This window comes from Lolium rigidum, chromosome 3 (assembly GCF_022539505.1).
Source record: "Lolium rigidum isolate FL_2022 chromosome 3, APGP_CSIRO_Lrig_0.1, whole genome shotgun sequence".
Classification (NCBI taxonomy): domain Eukaryota; kingdom Viridiplantae; phylum Streptophyta; class Magnoliopsida; order Poales; family Poaceae; genus Lolium; species Lolium rigidum.
Window position 1 is genome coordinate 366015224 of NC_061510.1, and position 17201 is coordinate 366032424.

General features: G+C 43.8%; 1 protein-coding gene across 1 annotated transcript; it reads right to left on the reverse strand.

The window, feature by feature from the left end:
• Nucleotides 1-2732: 2732 nt before the first annotated feature.
• On the reverse strand, nt 2733-3149 carry LOC124697365 (trypsin inhibitor CMe-like). The gene has a single exon (XM_047229971.1). It carries the CDS (start codon nt 3147-3149, stop codon nt 2733-2735), a length of 417 nt encoding a protein of 138 aa, XP_047085927.1.
• Nucleotides 3150-17201: the final 14052 nt, after the last annotated feature.

Here is a 17201-nt window from a genome sequence, read left to right on the forward strand (position 1 = left end):
TCCACTGAGCCGAAGAAAATAATTTGACTAAGCCGGAGAAGATATATCCAGAGCCGAAGAAAAAAATTCACCAAGTAACCGAGTATATTTGTGGTAACGAAGTAATGGCGCAGCCTCCAGTATTAGGTGAATTTGCTCTAACATTATAATGGCCCAGCCCCCAGTCGGGTGTGACGAAAGTAAATAACAATTGACTCTCGGAAGAGGAACACTTAGCTTTTTTATCGGCTGCAGTGGAGCTAACATGGAAGCAAATCATGTGGCGGACACAGTCGATGTAGTCACGCGGCGCCTGGCCAGAAGTAGTCGATGAAGAGAACGCAACCGATGTGGCGGATCCATAATAGATGAACACCCAAGTGTGTTGAATTCGCGATGTCGAGTCCGCAATATATGACGCCAACATCACGGATATCGCCGAGCGCACCGTTCGGCAGCTGAACCACAAGAGTGCAGTTTGATTCTTCGTCAGACGGAATCAATTAGACCTGCATTAGCGGCATATCGCCACGGTGCTCGGGTGCGGAGCTGAAGTCGCCAAGCCTACATGGCCTCACATGATCTTGCAGTGTATTTGATTTATTCCTCGTGCATAAGCCAAATAAAATGAAGGTTTAGTATCCATCTAGCTTAAGTGAGGGTAAGGCATGCAAATATGCAATCATGAGAATATAAACTAAGCAAATACTATATATTTTATAACTGATCTACACTTGCTTTGCCACATGCGTACTGTGTGCCCATCAATGTATAAAAAAAAAGGTAAAGAAAAGATGTCACCAGTTTAGTGTTTGGTGCCGACTTCAATTTGATTTTGTCTTGCTGGGACTTGATGCTTTGCCAGGATCTGATCGATACTCTCCTTTTATCGATTTGACTGCTTGTTTTTTTTTTCCTACTTCTTGATACTTGGCACGATCCGACGAGTTCCGTGAAAGCAACTTGACAGGTCCAAACCGATTTGATCTCGTCGAGTGCGGCCGCCGCCCAGAAGCTTTTTTCCGATCGGTCTTCAAGGCGGGTATCTGACTGCTGATGTTGATGAGGGATCCCGCCCGGATAACGAAATCCAACCATCGCGATTCCCACAGACGACGCTAATTGTCAGTGACCAAGGACTTGGTGTCATTTTGGAATTTGTGTCATAGCTTTATCCCATTAGGATGTAAGATAGCGCCAACGTAATATCTGAAATTTGAGATACATCTTCGTGTTTGCGATCCCATTTCCTAGTTCCTTTACTTCCTCACAATCTACTTTTCCGCAAGGTTTATCATTGTAGATTTACATGTGTAATTTGTTGTAGGCAACTAATACTTATTTTTTACCGAAAGCCGCCACTTTCACATTTTTTTAATCACCGCCTCTAGTCAACTTAGGTGAACATCACTATATCTTGGTCCTTTCCTTGAATGCTAATGACACAGTGTTGTTGTTAATTAAGAGTCAACATGAGATGCACAAGGGAGGTACCGAGAAGACCACTTGATTGATCTTTATTTGATTTGTCATTGTCTTCCTTCCATAAACTGTAGCAATTTAACAACTACTTGAAACATTTTAACCAAAACATGTTTTTGCAACGAAGCTTTTCTTTTCAAATGGTACTTGTCCATGTACACATGGGCGGGACCTATGGCCCCTACATCCTGGGTAGCCGCCCATGCTTGTAGACACCGCCACAACTTGTAATACTGACTTTTTACAAAAAAGAATCCAAAAATAGGTATCTTAGGCACGTTTGTCTAGGCTTCAAGAAAAGTTATAGATCCCCCTAGATAAAATAAATAATAGACTAAATATTTATAACAAATATGTACGCACACACCAAATAAACTACAAACAAAGGGGATAATTCGAGTTAGATTGAGGGCGTCGATGATCAGGTCTGACTTCAAACAATTGGGCATGTTGGCGACTTCACACATTGGTAACAAGGCAAAGGATGGACTCAAGGGTTGAGTAGCTACATAGCTATGAGACTTCATAATTGGTTTAATCTCGCCAGCTCAAGTAATCAATTTTGCTGTTTCTTCTATGATTTGTATGCTACCTTTTATAGCAAGAAGTTCGTAATATAGGTAGGTTGTATTTAGCCTTGAGCTAGCCAGCGGCACGGAGTTCAGCTCTCTAGTCTTTACCATTATATACCTCAAATTGTTATTTCAGATTGCCGTCTCTTGAGTTGATTACACAGTGTTTTATCTTTTTTCCATGCCTGAAACTTTTTTTTTTGCACGAAAGTACCCTTGTCCATTATATTTGTAGAAGGGGTGTACTACAGAAACTAGGTTACTCTTTATTATTATTCAACATATGACACATTCGCATAAGGCCAGGCCAGGTGCATGCACAATTGCACATACATGCATGCGGTCCTTCCATCGATGCAACACGCTTATTCAGGAGCAATTTTTTACACGGCCACTTGACTACCGACCAGGGAGAGGCAGTAGGGGCCGCCATGGATGGTCGTTAGGCTGCTCATAGTGGGAAGTAACTTAGACTAGTAATATATGCATATGCCATGTTACTAGTTTAGGTTACTACCTTCATAGTGGGTAGTAACTTATATGTGGTGTCATGCATTGTGTTATTTATTATGTTGTAGACTCATTTTGCCTTGGGGTGTGTGATGTTATGGTAACATAGCTAGTTACCACCTCATTCTCTTTCTTCATTTATTCGCATGCCATGTCACCAAAATATCTTGAGATGTGTGATGTTACTAGCTATGTTACTCCCACTACGAGCAGTCTTAGGCTGCACTCCTGCGGGGCAATGAGGGTGGCGGCGTAGTTCCTCTGTGTCTGCCTAGGACACTGCAACTGGGGCATGTGAATGTCCTGGAGGCCGCCCTCGAACACACCCTCCGCCGTTACCACCCTGTCCATGAGAATTCGCAGCGCCTCACAACGGCAGTACGCCGGGATGGCCGACAGCTCCCGGCAGCACCGCTCCTTCATGTCCCAGGTAAAGAGTAGAGGACCTACACCGCAGATTTGACTAACCACGTAGGTGCGGCAGGCTTGGAGCGGGTTGTGCGGAATCGCCCACCCAGGAACACACTGGTTCCCGACGCTGGCGGAGGTTGCGGCCATGACGGAGAGCAGACCTGCGGCGAAGAGGATGAGCTGGCTGGACGCCATTCTGGAACAGTTTGTTTCAAATAGGATGGGATGGTGGAGCTAGTATAGAAGTATGGGTGTATATATTTATACCGAGGGGAAAGGAAGAGCGGCAAGCTGGCATAGGAGTACTCATGTGCCTTTTGCTCTTCTTGGAGTTCCGCGAAATACAAACTTCCATGTCATGTACGATGAAAGACTAACTAATTAACCTTTGTAGTATAACAGAATTGGAGCTTTGTGGTAGCAGAATTTGGAGGAAAATGCAAGTTGGGGTTTTGTGTGGACGAGCGGCCAGAAATACCGCCACTCTGAGCCTAACTTTCTTGGCATACGCCTGGCATGCATGAGTTATCTTATCATCTTGCTGGATTTGGCGGTGGGCGACGTCAGGCGGCTCTACGCTCGGACGAGGTCTGAGGGGACATGAGGACGACATCTCGACCTTGATCATCTACGGAGACCTTTGAGGCTTGCGAGGGGTCCGGGGTGTGTGTGCTTTGTCATGTCATGATGTGTATTGCTGGGAGCTTGATGTGTTGTCTTGCTTTAGAACTTTGGTTTTCTCGTGTGGGTGTGGAGTTGTATCGTATGTTACCATGTGTGTGGCTTTATATATAAAGCTGGGCCGGAGGGCCTTCTATTTAAAAAAAGAAGAAGTTATCTTATCATACGTGGCCAATAGCTGTATCTCTGGCTTATGTGACATTCTTTCCTTCTACTCTTTATTTCTCGTGCCATCTAGCACTTCAAGTGAACTGTCATTTGGTTTATCGTGTGGAGATCAGGTTTGTTGAGCTAGCAAAATACCTTTTTATTTTCTTTGAGAAAACGTGAGCAGCTGAACATATATTCTTTGCATACCTTGAATACTAGCATACCTAAGTCACTACGTGCTGGGATATCCTCCTCATATGGATTGTGAGAATATGTCCATTTGAAATCTTTTAGCCAGATCAAACATGTGCAAAGATCCCATTCCCCATTAGAGCGGAAGAAGATTGGGTGGCTTTGGACCGAGGTTTTTCCCTCAAGCTAAGAAGTTTTCATGTAAAAGTATTGTTGTCTATGTATATTGATTTTTATAGTTTTTTCATGATAATCTTTCTCCCTAAGTGAGACATTATATCTGCCTATGAATTCCTCTCACAAGGAGAGCCATTGTCTCAGTTCATGTGTGGCCTAAGCAGTCGCACCGAAACGCTCCCAAAAAACTCCAATGTTCTTCTGATAAGGGGTTGCCCGATCTTCTCAGTAAGCAACAGTGGTGATGATGATCACGGGATGAACACAGCGGAGAATCACGAATGATGAAGTGGATGATAACTTGTATGACGCAACGAGATCTCTCGATTGGTCCCTGTCGCCAATGCAACAGCTCTCAACCCTGCAAGATATTCGCAACTCCACACACTTGCGCACGTAGCCGCCGACCACGAAGCGGTAAGTTGCAACCTTCTAATTCCCAATGGAACAGCACATCACACAAGACTTTTAGAGATTACACCAAATCAATGCAATATGGTGTAGGGATTCAATAGAGTTGCAAATCAATCAACTATGAACTAGGGTTTATCTTAAACGTGGTCTGAAGCAACTTTGGGGGCGTCATGGGCACTTATATAGGCGTCCGGGACGACCTCAGGTCGAAAAAGTACGAAAATAACCGACCCAGAATAGATCTGGTCGAGACAGACTCGGACTCGGCCGGTCTGGGGGCCGATCGACCGGGTCTGCGACCGGCCGGTCCGGTTCAAACCGGACCTGGCGCCGGGTGCTGACCGGGGGCTGGAAGTGCTCTGCAGTAGGCACTGTTCAAAAAATCGTCCGATTCAACGATTAATCATCCGATTAATCTCTATTCAGTGGTCACCGATTAGCCGATAAACTCATTTTTCGCCCGATTAACTCATTTATCGCCCGATTAATCGGCCGATTTGCCTATTAATCGCTAATCGTCAGCTGACCGAGTTGAGCCCGATAAGCGATTTTCTCAACATTGGCAGTAGGCCACCCAGTTGGCATCAGTGTAGCGTCCGGTCGGCGCCGAGGTGGATCCGGCGTGCCGCCCGGTCTGACCGGGCCAGGGACCGGGCGCGCCGGCGTGGCGGCCGGTCTGACCGGATGCTGGACCGGCCTGGACTTTGGCTTCTCCTCTCGCGCATGCCTCCCGCTCCTCCCTCGCGCGTCCATGGGGTGTCTTCATGTCCAGCTCCATGTCCAGCTTCACGTCCATCTTCACGTCCAGCTGCTCCTCTTCTCCTCGCGCGATGCTTGTCTCCTCTTCATACCTGATCATACCTAAGTAACATGATTTAGGTAGTATAAAGTTCTCATCAATCAAACTATCGTTTAGGAACAAGTTCACCTGTTGTTTAAGTAGCTTCGCACGAGCCCTTGTAATAGGCCCAATCCTAACTACATTGGACTTGAGTTTCACAACAACTTCATCTTCATCTTGCAATGACAGAGGTAGTAATGTGGTAGGGATGTCCTCATCATCTCCCCCCCCCTTCAAAAGGCGTCGACCTCGACGCTCCAAGGTCTTCTCCGTCATATGGTGTCAAATCAGCAACATTGAAAGAATTACTGACACCAAACTCATCAAGTGGAAGATCTATCGAGTATGATTATCGTTGATCTTGGCAAGCACTTTGTAAGGACCAGCACCACGAGGAAGCAACTTGGACTTCCTCAGCTTCGAGAACCTATCCTTGCAAAAATGTACCCAGACCATATCACCAGGCTTGAACAACATCTCCTTGCGCTTCTTGTTCACCCTTGCAGCATTGCTCTTGCCTTTCTTTTCTATCAACTCTTTACTCTTCACATGTATCTTCCGTACAAAATCTGCCCTCTTTGATGCCTCCATATTGACTCTCTCATGTATAGGCAAAGTCAACAAGTCAAGTGGAGTAATGGGTTTGAAACCACACACCACCTCAAAGGGACACAGCTCCGTGGTAGAATGTGCCGCCCTGTTGTAAGCAAACTTCACATGCGGCAAACACTCTTCCCACTCCTTCAGGTTCTTCTTGATCATGGATCTCAACAGTTGTGATAAGGTTCGATTCACCACCTCAGTTTGACCATCAGTTTGGGGATGACAAGTAGTACTGAAAAGTAGCTTTGTCCCCAGCTTTCCCCAAAGTGTTTTCCAGAAGTAGCTCATGAACTTCACATCACGATAAGAAACAATAGTCTTCGGGACTCCATGTAGACGTACAATCTCCCTGAAAAACAGGTTAGCAATATGCGACGCATCGTCGCTCTTGTGGCAGGCAATAAAGTGTGACATCTTAGAAAATCTGTCCACTACCACTAATATAGAATCATGGCCTCTCTTAGTACGCGGCAAACCCAACACAAAATCCATACTAATATCCTCCCATGGTGTAGTAGGTGCCGGGTAAAGGAGTATACAAACCGTGAGGCTTCAGCTTGGACTTGGACTTATTGCAAGTAATGCACCTCTTCACATACCTGTCCACATCCCGCCTCATCTTTGGCCAACAAAAATGATCAGCGAGCATGAGTAGCGTCTTCTCACGCTCAAAGTGACCCATCAAACCTCCATCATGTGATTCCTGCAGTAAGAGCAAACGCACAGACGATTCTGGAACACATAATTTGTTAGCTCTAAACAAGAACCCATCATGTATGTGATACTTCTCCCATTCTTTACCAATAGCACACAAGCGATATGGTTCAGAAAAATCATGATCAGTGGCATACAAATCACATAGTACTTCTAATCCAGAAATTTTAACATCAAGTTGAGTTAATAGCATATTCTTCCTAGATAGAGCATCAGCAACAATATTATCTTTTCCCTTCTTATGCTTAATAATGTATGGAAAAGACTCAATGAACTCAACCCACTTAGCAAGACGCTTATGCAAAGTAGATTGAGCTTTCGGATATTTCAAAGCTTCATGATCAGAATGTATGATAAATTCTTTTGGCCACAAATAATGTTGCCAAACCTCAAGAACTCTAATTAAAGCATACAATTCTTTATCATATATAGGATAATTCAACTTAGCACCTGTTATCACCAGAATTTGACCGAGTCAGAGGTGGGCCGCGATCAGGATGGGCGTGAAGAAATATATATAGAAGAAATACGTGAATCGGCCTTTTATACCAAGTTGGGCTTAATTGCCCGTGTATCTGTAATATATTAGATCGCATCTTAGTTTAGAAGTTAGAATCTTACTCGTGCACGGTTTGGTGCACGCCCACATTAGAAAGTCCCCTGGACTATAAATATGTATCTAGGGTTTATGGAATAAGCAACAACCAACGTTCAACCACAAACAAATCTCGGCGCATCGCCAACTCCTTCGTCTCGAGGGTTTCTACCGGTAAGCACCATGCTGCCTAGATCGCATCTTGCGATCTAGGCAGCGTAATGCCTATCACGTTGTTCATGCGTTGCTCGTATCGAAGCCTTTTTGATGGCGAGCAACGTAGTTATCTTAGATATGTTAGGGTTAGCATTGTTCTTCATATTACATGCTATCGTAGTGCAACCCTTGCATGTCTAGCCGCCCTTACACCTATCTTAGGTGTAGGGGCGGCACCCGCTTGATCATAGTTTAGTAGATCTGATCCGTTACGATTGCTCCTTGTTCTACAAGGATTAGTTTAATATCTCGCAATAGTTAGGCCTTACAAAGGGGGGAGGATCCAGCGGCACGTAGGGTGTCGTTCGTTGGCCCTAAGCGAGGATGTTCGGGGATCAACCTCGTGTTGGTTTTTAGGCCTTGTTTAGGATCGGCTTACGATCACCGTGCGTGGCCGCGAGGCCCAACCTCGGAGTAGGACGATCCGATTATGCGGTGAAAACCCTAAATCGTCGTAGATCTCATTAGCTTTACCTTGATCAAGCAGGACCACCATATATTCGGACACCTCGTCCGAATCATGGGTGGATCGGCTCTTTGAGCCGATTCACGAGATAACTCGAGAGCCGATCGAGGCTCGTATTTAACGTTTACGTGTGTGCCCTGCAGAAACTAAGCGAGGCATCATCCACACCTTCCCGACCAGGTATAGGTCGGGTGGCACGCCCTTGTGATAAACATCGGCGCGTGCGACCAGGAGGCTTTGCGGGCCGTCGCTCTGAGGGACTGGGGCCAGCCGCAGCCCTAGTTGTTCCCGGCTCTACGGTGTTGCCCGTCTCTGCCCGCCAGGGGGTTTCTGACGTCAACAGCACCAGAAAGTTTCTCAGAAAAATATGCAATTGGGAGACCCTCTTGCATCAACACACCACCAATTCCAATACCACTAGCATCACATTCAATCTCAAATTGCTTATTGAAATCAGGAAGTGCAAGCAACGGTGCAGAAGTTAACAATCTTTTTAGTTTATCAAAAGCATGATCTTGGGCTGCGCCCCACTCAAATATAACACCCTTTTTAGTCAAATCTTTCAAAGGTGCAGCAATAGTACTAAAGTTGGGCACAAATCTTCTATAAAACCCACCTAGACCATGAAAACTTCGTACTTGACTCACATTCATGGGAGTAGGCCAATTTTGAATAGCTTCAATTTTAGACACATCTACTTCTACTCCATGCTTAGAGACAATATAACCCAGAAATATGACCTTATCTTTGAAAAATGTGCACTTCTCAAGATTACCATAGAGTTTATTATCACGCAACACTTGCAAAACATGTCGAATATGTATAGTATGATTAGATTCATTGCGGCTGTAGATTAATATGTCATCAAAGTATACAACCACAAACTTGTCAATAAAATCACGCAAAAGGCATTACTAACCACTCATATAAACCAAATTTTGTTTTAAAGGCTGTTTTCCATTCATCCCCTTCTTTCATCCTAATTTGATGATAACCACTACGCAAATACATTTTAGAGAAAACAGCAGCACCACTCAATTCATCTAGCATATCCTCTAAACGGGGAATAGGATGACGATATCGAATAGTATGTTGTTTATCGCTCTACAATCTACGCACATACGCCATGTACCATCTTTCTTAGGAACTAGAATAACAGGAACATCACAAGGACTAAGGCTTATGCGGATATAACCTTTGTCGAGTAGCGCTTGTACTTGCTTCTGTATCTCCTTCGTCTCTTCAGGATTCGTTCTATATGGCTCCCTATTGGGCAGCGAAGCTCCGGGGATTAAGTCAATTTGATTCTCAATACCACGCAATTGTGGTAGTCCTGCGGGTACCTCCTCCGGAAACACGTCGTTGAATTCCTGCAAAACATTAGAAACACCAAGAGGAAGAGGGGTCATATCGTTAGAAACCAAAACCGTACCCATGTACATGAGCACAAGAGGCATGGTTGTAGGATCCTCACTAAATTATCTCATGTCTTCTTTGGTGGCTAATAAGACTAAGGAATTCACTCTCACTTTTCGTTATATCACTCATGTCATTACAATTCTCTCGCCTATCTAAAGGAGCATCCTCCAAGTTTACTTCAACTTTCTGACGAGATTCATTGACAATTTGTTGCGGTGACATAGGCTGTAAGTTGATTTTCTTGCCCTTGAACTCCAAGTGATATGTATTGGCACGACCATTGTGTTGCACAGAACGGTCATAGAGCCAAGGCCGACCCAATAGTAGGTGACACACCATCATAGGAACCACATCAAAATCAATGGAATCCTTATACGGTCCAATCACAAATTCAACACGCACCATGTGGTTTACCTTCATCTCACCATTGTCGCTCAACCATTGAATATAGTATGGATGCGGGTGCGGTAGACACTTCAACTTCAGCTTGGTACACAACTCCTTGCTTGCTAAATTTCGGCAACTCCGGCCATCAATAATAACCTTGCAAGCCTTGTCAGGACCAACTAAAGCCTTTGTTTGGAACAAATTGCAGCGCTGAGTAGATGCACTAGGCAACACATTAAGAGCACGCTGAGACACAACAATAGTGCGAGCTTCAGACGGATAAGCATCTACACCATCAGTGTCATAGTCCTCATCTTCTGGAGCATATGGATCAACATCATCTCCAGTCTCATACTCATTGTCCTCATTGATAATCATGACCTTGCGGTTGGGATAATCCCTCTTGAAGTGACCCTTGCCACCACATGTATGGCAATTTATGTCGCGGTTGCGCGCAGTAGACATGCTAGAACCACCCGTACTTGCAGCAGATTCGGACTTCTTTGTGTTGGACACATTGGAGACCGGCTTGCTAGGTGGAGTAGAATAAGGTGCGGAGTGCGTAGATGGCGCCAGCGCTGTAGATGGGGGCACCCGAGGCATGAAGCGCCCAGCTCCCGTAGCACGACCTTTAACCTTAGCTTCATCAGCCAACTGTGATTTAGCTTCTCTTGCATGATGTAGCAACTCATTCATAGTGGTGTAACTGTAATGACGAACAATGCCTTTGATATCATACTTCAAACCATTGAGAAAATGATTCATTGTCATATCAAGTGACTCACAGACACGGCCACGCTGCATTAACATCTCCATCTCCATGTAATATTCATCAACAGTCTTCACACCTTGTCTCAATAGGGTCAACTTATCAAATATAGACCGCAAATAATTAGTGGGCACAAAACGTTCGTTCATTGCCGCCTTCATAGCACGCCGTGTGATAATAGGCAGCTCACCATCTTCTTCACGAGCACGAACAAGTCCATCCCACCAACGCAATGCATACCCATCAAATTCGGAAGAAGCAAGCTTGATCTTCCTATCTTCAGTGTAATTATGTAAGCGCCATAACTTCTCAATCTTCAGCTCCCAAGTGAGGTATTCTTCAACATCAACACCTCCTTCAAACTTGGGTATACCCAATCCATCTTCTTCCTCAAACCCACGACCTGTACGTCGGAGTTCAGCAAACCCACGAGGGCGGTTATCACGCCGAGCACCACGATTAACATTAGGTGCTTCATCTTCAGCTTCGTCTTCGTCTTCTTGTTGCTGTAAGTTTGTCAAATTGTCAACAACCATTTGCAACCCTTGAAGACTGCACTGGATATCCGTCATCTGATCTTTCATTGTAGTGACGGTCGTACTAGTAGCATCCAGCTTCTGGGAGATCCCTTGGACCTTTCCCCTAAGCTCATCATCCTGAGTGCGGATTTCACGTCGCATCTCATTACGAAGAGCCTCATACTCCCTCCATGTCATCAAATCCGCAGAGTTCTTGTTCTCCTGGTTAACAATTTTCTCATCACTAGCAGACATGGTTAGTAGGTTAGTGCACTAAATCAAAGATATATGGTGGAACTCTCACAACTCACTCAAAACTGATAAGAAAAGGAAATCTTACCGCTCCAAGGTGAATTAGTATTGTTTACCACTTGTAGTGACAACTAGTGCACGGATGTAGCGAAGCGAATATCAAGGGTATAGGAACAAATCACACGGCAAAGCAGGATATATGTGGGGTTGTAGGTGGGCTACCTATTTGCACTAATAACAAGCTCTAGCGCTGACCGTAGACAACCAATGATACTCACACAAGGCGATAAATGTGGCAATGCAACTATATGGGTGAAAGGTTGCAATGCACTCGAGAGACGCTAGCAAAGCTCAACGGAACAGGCACACGATTTCTCAACTATGGGTGCAGTTAAACAAAACTTAGGCCTTCACTTGATTCTACTAGAACTTCACTTTTCTTTTTGGATTTTCTGTTTGTATAACACGCAGCTATGTAGCTCTTTTTTTTTGCTTCCTTTCAATTTTCTGTTTTTTTTTTGATTTTATGACTCAACTCCTTGATAACACGACCAACAGATAATGCAAAGCACCAAAACCCTAATGAGCAGCCTGTCGAGCGGTAAAACTAGTCTCTTCTGGGAAAGTTCCTAGTCACTTATATCCAAAGGCTGTGGCTATGGTTTGGACAAACACACTGTATGCTATGTGGACTCGGAGCAACAAAAACTGACTCTAGATGAAAGCGGAAACACAACCCCTAACGATACTAGATGGAAGAAAAAGATACGCAAAAACAACTACGAAAAGCAACTAAAACTCGAAATTAGTGCAATCTAAGGCTATGGCAAACCCTAACCCTAACTTTTTATGGCTTTTTTCTGGATAGGAAACACTCACAACTCAACTATGAGGTGGATTGTGGATGGCTTACCGAGGAAACACTGAACTCTGATACCAAGATGATAAGGGGTGGCCCGATCTTCTCAGTAAGCAACAGTGGTGATGATGATCACGGGATGAACACAGCGGAGACTCACGGATGATGAAGTGGATGATAACTTGTATGACGCAACGAGATCTCTCGATTGGTCCCTGTCGCCAATACAACAGCTCTCAACCCTGCAAGATATTCGCAACTCCACACACTTGCGCACGTAGCCGCCGACCACGAAGCGGTAAATTGCAACCTTTTAATTCCCAATGGAACAGCAGATCACACAAGATTTTCAGAGATTACACCAAATCAATGCAATATGGTGTAGGGATTCAATAGAGTTGCAAAGCAATCAACTATGAACTAGGGTTTATCTTAAACGTGGTCTGAAGCAACTTTGGGGCGTCCTGGGCACTTATATAGGCGTCCGGGACAACCTCAGGTCGAAAAAGTACGAAAATAACCGACCCAAAATAGATCTGGTCGAGATAGACTCAGACTCGGCCGGTCTGGGGGCCGGTCGACCGGGTTTGGGACCGGCCGGTCCGGTTCAAACCGGACCTGGCGCCGGGTGCTGGCCGGGGGCTCGAAGTGCTCTGAAGTAGCCCACCCGGTTGGCATTGCTGGCGTGTAGTCGACACGTCCGTTGGGAACCCCAAGAGGAAGGTGCGATGCGCACAGCAGTAAGTTTTCCCTCAGTAAGAAACCAAGGTTATCGAACCAGTAGGAGTCAAGGAACACGTGATGGTTGTTGGTGGCGGAGTGTAGTGCGGCGCAACACCAGGGATTCCGGCGCCAACGTGGAACCTGCACAACACAATCAAAGTACTTTGCCCCAACTTAACAGTGAGGTTGTCAATCTCACCGGCTTGCTGTAAACAAAGGATTAGATGTATAGTGTGGATGATGATGATTTTTTGTGAAGAACAATAAAGAACAATTGCGATGAGATTGTATTTCGGATGTAAAGAATGGACCGGGGTCCACAGTTCACTAGTGGTGTCTCTCCCATAAGATAAATAGCATGTTGGGTGAACAAATTACAGTTGGGCAATTGACAAATAAAGAAGGCATAACAATGCACATACATATATCATGATGAGTACTATGAGATTTAATCGGGGCATTACGACAAAGTACATAGACCGCTATCCAGCATGCATCTATGCCTAAAAAGTCCACCTTCGAGGTTATCATCCGAACCCCTTCCGAGTATTAAGTTGCAAACAACGAGACAATTGCATTAAGTATGGTGCGTAATGTAATCAACACAAATATCCTTAGACAAAGCATTGATGTTTTATCCCTAGTGGCAACAAAGCACATCCACAACCTTAGAACTTTCTCGTCATCGTCCCAGCATTCAATGGAGGCATGAACCCACTATCGAGCATAAATACTCCCTCTTGGAGTCACAAGTATCAACTTGGCCGAGCCTCTACTAGCAACGGAGAGCATGCAAGAACATAAACAACATATATGATAGATTGATAATCAACTTGACATAGTATTCAATATTCATCGGATCCCAACAAACACAACATGTAGCATTACAAATAGATGATCTTGATCATGATAGGCAGCTCACAAGATCTAACATGATAGCACAATGAGGAGAAGACAACCATCTAGCTACTGCTATGGACCCATAGTCCAGGGGTGAACTACTCACACATCGATCCGGAGGCGATCATGGTGATGAAGAGACCTCCGGGAGATGATTCCCCTCTCCGGCAGGGTGCCGGGAGGCGATCTCCTGAACCCCCGAGATGGGATTGGCGGCGGCGGCGTCTCTGGAAGGTTTTCCGTATCGTGGCTCTCGGTACTGGGGTATTCGCGACGAAGGCTTTAAGTAGGCGGAAGGGCGGAGTCGGGGGCGTCACGAGGGGCCCACACGCTAGGGCCGCGCGGCCAAGGCCTGGGCCGCGCCGCCCTAGTGTGTCGCCACCTCGTGGCCCCACTTCGTATCTCCTTCGGTCTTCTGGAAGCTTCCTGGAAAAATAAGACCACGGGCGTTGATTTCGTCCAATTCCGAGAATATTTCCTTTGTAGGATTTCTGAAACCAAAAACAGCGAGAAAACAACAAGCTGGCTCTTCGGCATCTCGTCAATAGGTTAGTGCCGGAAAATGCATAATAATGACATATAATGTGTATAAAACATGTGAGTATCATCATAAAAGTAGCATGGAACATAAGAAATTATAGATACGTTTGAGACATATCAAGCATCCCCAAGCTTAGTTCCTACTCGCCCTCGAGTAGGTAAACGATAACAAATATAATTTCTGAAGTGACATGCTATCATAATCTTGATCAATACTATTGTAAAGCATATGAGATGAATGCAGCGATTCGAAGCAATGGTGAAGACAATGAGTAAACAAATGAATCATATAGCAAAGACTTTTCATGAATAGTACTTTCAAGACAAGCATCAATAAGACTTGCATAAGAGTTACTCATAAAGCAATAAATTCTTAGTAGAAAGCTTTGAATCAACACAAAGGAAGATATAAGTTTCAGCAGTTGCTTTCAACTTCAACATGTATATCTCATGGATAATTGTCAACACAAAGTAATATAACAAGTGCAATAGGTAAACATGTAAGAATCAATGCACACGGTTGATACAAGTGTTTGCTTCTAAGATAGAAATAATAGGTAAAGCTGACTCAACAATAAAGTAGAAGATTGGCCCTTCGCGAGAGGAAGCATGGATTACTATATTTGTGCTAGAGCTTTTCATTTTGAAAACAAGAAACAATTTTGTCAACGGTAGTAATAAATCATATGTGTTATGTATAAGATATCCTATAAGTTGCAAGCCTCATGCATAGATTACCAATAGTGCTCGCACCTTGTCCTAATTAGCTTGGATTAACATGGGTTATCATTGCATAGCATATGTTTCAACCAAGTGTCACAAAGGGGTACCTCTATGCCGCTCGTACAAAGGTCTAAGGAGAAAGCTCGCATTGGATTTCTCGCTTTTGATTATTCTCAACTTAGACATCCATACCGGGACAACATAGACAACAGATAATGGACTCCTCTTTAATGCATAAGCATTCAACGACAGTTAAAATTCTCATTAGAGATTGAGGATTAATTGTCCAAACTGAAACTTCCACCATGGATCATGGCTTTAGTTAGCGGCCCAATGTTCTTCTCTAACAATATGCATACTCAAACCATATGATCATGAAAATCGCCCTTACTTCGAGACAAGACGAACATGCATAGCAACTCACATGATATTCAACAAAGGTGTAATAGTTGATGGCATCCCCAGAAACATGGTTACCGCTCAACAAGCAACTTATTAAGAAATAAGATACATAGCTACATATTCTTCACCACAATAGTTTTTAAGTCTATTTTCCCATGAGCTATATATTGCAAAGACAAAGGATAGAATTTTTAAAGGTAGCACTCAAGTAATTTACTTCGGAATGGCAGAGAAATACCATGTAGTAGGTAGGTATGGTGGACACAAATGGCCTAGTTTTTTGGCTCAAGGATTTGGATGCACGAGAAGAATTCCTCTCAATACAAGGCTAGGCTAGCAAGGTTGTTTGAAGCAAACTCAAGTATAAAACGGTACAGCGAGACTCACATATGAACATATTGTAAGCATTATAAGACTTTACATCGTCTCCTTGTTGTTCAAACACCTTAACCAGAAAATATCTAGACTCTAGAGACCAATCATGCAAACCAAATTTTAACAAGCTCTATGTAGTTCTTCATTAATGGGTACAAAGTACATGATGCAAGAGCTTAAACATGATCTATATGAGCACAACAATTGCCAAGTATCAAATTATTCAAGACATTACCACATGCAGCATTTTCTGTTTCCAACCATATAACAATGAACGAAGTAGTTCACCCTTCGCCATGAACATTAAGAATAAAGCTAAGAACATTTGTGTTCATACGAAACAGCGGAGCGTGTCTCTCTCCCAAACAAAGAATGCTAGGATCCGATTTTATTCAAACAAAAACAAAAACAAAAACAAACAGATGTTCCAAGTAAAGCACATAAGATGTGACGGAATAAAAATATAGTTTCACTAGAGGTGACCTGATAAGTTGTCGATGAAGAAGGAATGCCTTGGGCATCCCCAAGCTTAGATGCTTGAGTCTTCTTAAAATATGCGAGGGATGAACCACGGGGGCATCCCCAAGCTTAGACTTTTCACTCTTCTTGATCATATTGTATCATCCTCCTCTCTTGACCCTTGAAAACTTCCTCCACACCAAACTCAAAACAAACTCATTAGAGGGTTAGTGCATAATTCAAAATTCATATATTCAGAGGTGAAATAATCATTCTTAACACTTCTGGACATTGCACAAAGCTACCGAAAGTTAATGGAACAAAGAAATCCATCAAACATAGCAAAACGAGGCAATGCGAAATAAAAGGCAGAATCTGTCAAAACGAACGATCCGTAAAGACGATTTTTTTACGAGGCATTGGACTTTCTCGGATGAAAATTCCCAAATTGAATGAAAGTTGCGTACATATCCGAGGATCACGCACGTAAATTGGCAGTTTTTTAAATTTTCTACGAGCGGGGGCAGCTCAATTTCGTGACGACAAGAAATGCGATTTCTGCGCAGTAATCCAAATCTAGTATTGACTTTACTATCAAAGACTTTACTTGGCACAACAATGCAATAAAATAAAGATAAGGAGAGGTTGCTACAGTAGTAACAACTTCCAAGACTCAAATATAAAACAAAGTTCAGAAGTAAAATAATGGGTTGTCTCCCATAAGCGCTTTTCTTTAACGCCTTTCAGCTAGGCGCAGAAAGTGTGTATCAAGTATTATCAAGAGATGAAGCATTAGCATTCTTACCAGGGGCTTTGCGCCTACCCTTCTTAATCTTATTCTTACTCTTTGGTTTAGGGAATATATGACCACA

Coding starts and splice junctions, on each gene's coding strand:
- LOC124697365 (XM_047229971.1), bottom strand. CDS start 3,149: ATGGCGTCCAGCCAGCTCATCCTCTTCGCCGCAGGTCTGCTCTCCGTC.